At 40.9% G+C, this 6,111-nt stretch overlaps 1 protein-coding gene across 1 annotated transcript in view; it reads left to right on the top strand.

The window, feature by feature from the left end:
• Nucleotides 1-6,111, top strand: part of LOC138164868 (leucine-rich repeat-containing protein 7) — a 602,064-nt gene that overhangs the window by 570,316 nt on the left and 25,637 nt on the right. Inside the window, exon 26 of the mRNA XM_069092797.1 lies at nucleotides 5,713-5,787. Coding sequence (XP_068948898.1) covers nucleotides 5,713-5,787 — 75 coding nt within the window. The remainder of the gene's footprint in view (nucleotides 1-5,712; nucleotides 5,788-6,111) is intronic.

Raw genomic sequence — 6,111 nt, 5'->3', positions numbered from 1 at the left:
CTCTCTCTCTCTCTCTCTCTCTCTCTCTCTCTCTCTCTCTCTCCTCTTTCTCCTCCTCCTCCTCCCTCCCTCTTTCTCTCTTTCTCTCTCTCCCTCCCTCTTTTGCTCTCTCTCTCTCTCTCTCCTCTTTCTCCTCCTCCTCCTCCCTCCCTCTTTCTCTCTTTCTCTCTCTCCCTCCCTCTTTTGCTCTCTCTCTCCCTCTTTCTCTCTGTCTCCCTGTCTCTGTCTTTCCATCTCCATCTCTGTCTGTCTCTCCTCTGTGTTCTTTCATAAACATAATAAATTATATCAATCCATAATATGCTGCATGAATAAAAATATAAGGAGTCAGGAATGCCTTTAAATGCCCAACAACATTTATGGCAAAACCCTAAGAAGCAATGCATTTTTTCAAAAACATCTTTCAGCAGTTCAGGGACAAGTTATCGGCAGCCATTGAGTGAAGCTCCCTGAGATTTGTGCTAGTCCTGATCTGCTTGGCTTTTTGGTCATGGATTGGGATGAAGGCATTGGTGAAATGCTTATTGAAGCTGGGAGGGATAATTAATATGCTGGACAATAGTCAGGCTCCAAAAAGATCCAGAGAAACTCAGCTATTGGGGTCAAATTAATAAAATAAAATGGAAGAAGAATAAATGATAAGCCTTACACTTGGGTTCAAAAAAATTAACGACTAAGTACAAGAATTTCAGAAAGGTCTGGAGGCTTTAGGAGACACAAAGTTTCTATGAATCAACAGTGTAATAATACAGCAACTGAGAAAGTCAGTGCTCCCTCCTCCTAGCTTCCTTCAAGAGTCACCTCTGATCCCACTTTCTGCCCAGTCCCTCCAGTTAATGGTGCTTTCATTTCTCAGATCGTGTTCCCTCTACTTCTTAGGGTCTCATTTGGCCTTTGTTCTCAGTCAATCCAACACACTGTAGTCTGTGGACTACTAATGTCAGCTAGCTTGAAAGATTCACCAGTGATATGATTTAACATTATCGGTAACTAAAACACTCATCAGCCAAGGTATGGTTCACCTCTAGCACTTTATCATTGGGTGTTTTAATTCCTTATACGAGTATTTGTTTTATACTAACAAAATTCCTGGATATTCAGTGTTTTTTAGAAACAGAATAGCCAATAGACCACCAATAGACTAATGGCCATTTTGATGAAAGCGATGTCAAATTAAAATATTTATTGGAAATGCATAACGGTGCTTAGTGTGGCTAAATGTTTGAATTTTGGGAAGTGTTAGAAAGTCTGAAGTCCGAGAGCCAAGGATACGGATCAAAATCATAGAATTTCAAAGCCTGAAGAAACCTCAGTCTTCCAGGAACAGCCAGTAAGTCAAAAAGCACGTAAGTGCCTACTATGTGCTGGGTATTATGCTGGATGTTGAGTATATAAAAGTAAAGAGAGCAGTGGCCATGGTTGTTTGGTGCTTCTGAGTGTTCCCTTCTTATTATGCCCCAAGACACTGCTCTCCTTGGGAAGGTGACCAGAAGTAAGCATGGTAATTGTGTGTTCCCTAGGGGTCTCTGTGTTTCTAGAGTCATTGTCTCATTCTGATTCAGAGCCCAGATGAAGGACATGCCAGGAAGGGAAGCACAGTGAGAATGGACCATGTAATAGAGCCTACCAAAGAGGACAAACCTTCTGAGTCTGTGACTGTTAGCCACGTCCAGGAATCATTTATCTTCTGGAATGACCCTTTGAACTTTTACCCACCATTCCTTGGATGATGCTATGTCTGATAGATTATTTAATGTGTTCTGGATTATATTCCTTTAATCATCATTAGGCATTTTCTGTGAGCTATGGTCTGCATACAAACAGAGACAGAGATGAGTGGTCTAGAATTTTTAAGTGTTACATGCCATAAGTGGGAGTTGCAGTTCACATTTTCCTAGGGCAAGATCAGTTTTAGTGTCTGCAGTTGCAATGGCCAAGACTGTCGGAACTTTTTACTTTCATCACTAAAGTCCTCTAAAGTTATAGTTTCAGACATGTATCCTGTAGACATCAGAGCTCATTCCTTTCATCAGATCGCATTCCTGTAGTCTCCGTGCCAGACAATCTGCTTGGCAGTCACATCTTATCCCTTGTGGAATATGTCTCCAAACTCCTTTCTTCCAGGATGACTGCTCAAAAGCAGAAATGTTCCTGGGATGGCTATCTAGAACTTTGGCCAATTGATTGTGATTGACATGAAGAAGGGACTAAAATTGTGAATAAATAAGTGCATAAAATGGGATTGTGCTGAATGCTGGATTCAGATTTTGTCTGGCCTCATGCGTGCCAGCCCAGCACCTGCTGATCTGGACAAGTCTAAACTTTATTCCTGGCTGAACAATAGCTTGAAGACCATGGCACTTCCAGGCTCTTCTGGAGTCACTCTGTGCTCATGCTTGTTTCAAAAAGCAGCGCTTACACGGTCATGTTAGAAAACAAATCTCTTCTATATGAAGCATTTATGAGGCCCCTTCTCCAGGCCAGGCATTGTGCAAAGTACCAGGGAATGAAGAGAAAACAGACCCAGCCCCTCCTCTCAAGGAACTCAGATCCTCGTGGGCAGTCAACAGATACCTATAAATAGATGCAGATAGGGATTGGACTTGTGATTTCCCAGGGGAGGAAACTCTATCCATCAATGCAATTGAACACAATCTCGGAAACTGAGAGTCTCTGAGTGGTGCCTGGGGCCTGAGAGTTTCAGGGACTCACCCACAGTCACTTAGCCAATGTGTGTCAGAGATGGGACTTAAACCCAGGTCAAAGCCTGGTTTCCAGGCCAGCTTCTTATCTATTATGCCTGCTGTTTCTAAGTATATACAGGAGATATGCAAACTTAAAACCAGGTAGTTTTGCCGAATAAGATGTTTTTCAAGTGTGCTTTACTCTTCCCATTGGACTGCTAGGAAGTTGTTGCTTTAGGGCATTATGAGCTTTTTCCTCCTCCTAATGCATCATAGTAACCTGATGAGTTGGTTGTGAGGTTGCTTTGTTGGAATTCAGTGGAGCAGGTGAGGATTCTTCCCAGCACTTACCCCGCCCCCAGCCCACATCCCCAAGAATCCCGGCATCCTGGTAAAGAGTCAGAAAATGAATGCGATGCCTCCATTGGTGTCTCCGGCACATCTGTGATTGCTTCATGTTGTCCAGAAGGTGGAAAGTGGTGTTGTAAGGACATGATGATGGCCATGCTCTTGCTGAATAGAATGAAAACTGCATAGAAAGTTCTTGACCTTCATGTGGCCAGGTGATTTTCTTCTGTATTTCAGCATTGCTGTCAATTTATCTTTTGAATCACCATCCGATGCTACAATGAAATTATCCAGTTTTCTCACTGATGTTCACTTAAGTCTAGATTTCCATTAAAGATAGCATGATGTGGTAGAGAGAAGGCTAACCTTGGAACCAAGAAAATCTGGGTTCAAATCCTGTATCTGACACATAATAGCTGTAAGACCGTGGACAAGTCACTTTACCTTTCAATGCCTCAATCAAGTCTCTAATTCTACAATTTATAGATGAACTGCTTATCTATGATGGTGGAGGGAGTTTCTAATCCAGGACACCACGCACACACCTTGCTTGGATCCTACTTATTTTATCTACTTTGTGTCCTCACTTTTCAAGATAGCCCAAACAACAACGACATCTGGGCACTGAGCTAAATCTAAGCTTTCAGGCCTCTGGGAAACACTGGCAACTTGAAAGGCTAAGAATACCTGTGAGCTTCATCAGATGCCAGCTGAAAGCAGTCAGCTTCTGCTAACCCAGCAGTGCCACAAACCTGAAACCTTAACAAGAAAGCCAACAAGACAAGCCCTTTGGGAAACTGCAGTCAGCAGGGCAGGAGGCTTCAGGGTAGTGGCTGGGGTGCACCCCATTATGTGGCACCTTCGAATTAACCTGCCACTGACAGGGACAACATGTTGGGATTCTTAAAAGGTTTACTTGATGTTCTCATTTCCATTCTGGGCACCAGCTCAACAACAGCAAAAGCCAGGGAAGTGCACTTATACTGTCTACAATCCTGTTCCTATAGACTGAATGTACACAGAGGACATCTGTGACAGGAGACCCCCAGCTTCCCCTGTCCAGTGTCCTGAAGCAAGTGAGCCAACAAAATTCATTGAAACTCAAACTTCAAGCTGTGAATCACAGATAGTGTTCACACAGCCTGACCTGCTGCTACAATCAGAGATGTGAAGGCATATTTTGGGCGGTGATATCACTCATCCTCTGGAGCAGAATGGCAGAACAACCAAGAGCAAAGGACCCTTAAAGCTTCCCCTGACTCTGGGACTGATTGCACACACACATACTGCATGGAAAGAATTAGTGGGTTCCCCCAGGCCTTAGGTTCATGACAAGAGTAACACAGTCTGTTTACTATTGTCTGATTCATTGACCATTTTGAGTAAACTAACCCTAAATGAACACTAACTAAACTGCCATTTCAGGAAAACAATTTATTTGGTTAGTAGGCTAACTAGTTGTGTGACTAAAGAAACTAACTTGTTGTTAGAACATGATGTAGTCCTAGCCACCCTTGGTGATGTTGCCTTTAAACATGGAGGATAACAGTAGGAAATCCAAAGGAGATCTTCTGTGGCAAACATCCAATATAATTTTGAAAAAGAACTCAAATATTAAGAGATAAAAATGGGCTAAATAGAGGTATGGGATTCAGAATAGCTTGTTTACTCATTTATTAATACATCAAAGCTTAGACTTTAAAAAATATATTGTCTTCAGAACAGCAGACAATAAATGGTTGTGCAAACCACAGAAAAGATATAATTATATTGATATTGAAAAACACTCTGCACTTTAAAACTGTGTCTACCTAGTGTTCAAGGAGCAAGATGGAAGATAAAAAAAATTCAGTCAGTAAATGTCTTGGTTTGTCTACACAGCACTGGCTAATGCATTGTCCAGTTTAGGGCCTGAATTGATGAGACTTCATCACCATATAGATACCATCTGTATTTCAGTCAACATGCTTTCAATTTTTGTGTAAATAGAAAATGATTTAGATGAAATCTCAACAGAACACAAGATAATCAGTGAAAATAATCAGTATATGCAGCTTCTACTCAAGCTTTTAAAACATTGCACTGAATAAATAATATACAGTCACTTGAAGGAGCTACCTCTAAGGTAGATGGAATCATTGGAAACAGAACTAAAGAGTATGAACACATGAAAGATAATTGAGTTTGTAATTAAGACAATAGAATCCAGGGCAGCTACGTGATGCAGTGGATAGAGCACCAGCCCTGGAGTCAGGAGGACCTGAGTTCAAATCCAATCTCAGACACAACACAAAAAACTAGCCATGTGACCTTGGGCAAGTCACTTAACCCCAATTGCCCTACCTTCCCCCCTCCAAAAAGCAAAAAAAAAAAAAGACAATAGAATTCTCTCCAACTTCACAAGAAAATGCTGTCAGAAGAACTCATGATGCCATTGTGCACTTGGAAAGCTTGAGTAGTCTCTCCTATACATGTTAGTCCTTTATTTTAGTGACGGTGACCCTGTACATCAAGGGTACCCATAATCACATTGTTGAAGTTAACATGAGTGGAGCATTTTGCAAGTTTTTGTTATTGTTAATAATGATAATCTGAGTTTTTGGTGTGAATTAATAGCAAACAAATCTAAAGCCTAGTTCTTGGTAATAGAATCCTAACCTCTGTTACTTCTGACTTATAGGGTATCTTTGTTACTAGGGTTCAGCCTGATGGGCCAGCATCCAGTCTGCTGCAGCCTGGTGATAAGATCCTTCAGGTAAGAGAAATGTTGTTTTTATTTTTTTTAATTTATAGACAATAGGGGGAAAATTTTGTAAAAAAAAAATACCCATTTACTAAAAGCATATTGTGACCAATAAGAAAATGTGTTTTTTGACAGTAATGTGCATGTCACATGTCTTTATTTTCATTATTGTTGCTTGGTACTGTAAACAGTCATAAAAAATATTTCCTTTTTCTCAATTTTAATTAATTTGAAGAAGGACCCCTAGATTGATGGCCTTGGGCCAGAGATGGGGAACTAGTTTGGGATTTAATTTTCTTAACTGTGACTCTTAGATAAGTTGCATTAACGCCATAA

The sequence above is a fragment of the Petaurus breviceps genome, unplaced genomic scaffold (assembly GCF_028583685.1).
Source record: "Petaurus breviceps papuanus isolate PSGF00001 unplaced genomic scaffold, PetGlider_PUasm1.0 207, whole genome shotgun sequence".
Taxonomy (NCBI): domain Eukaryota; kingdom Metazoa; phylum Chordata; class Mammalia; order Diprotodontia; family Petauridae; genus Petaurus; species Petaurus breviceps.
This window is presented reverse-complemented; position numbering and strand designations above follow the sequence as displayed.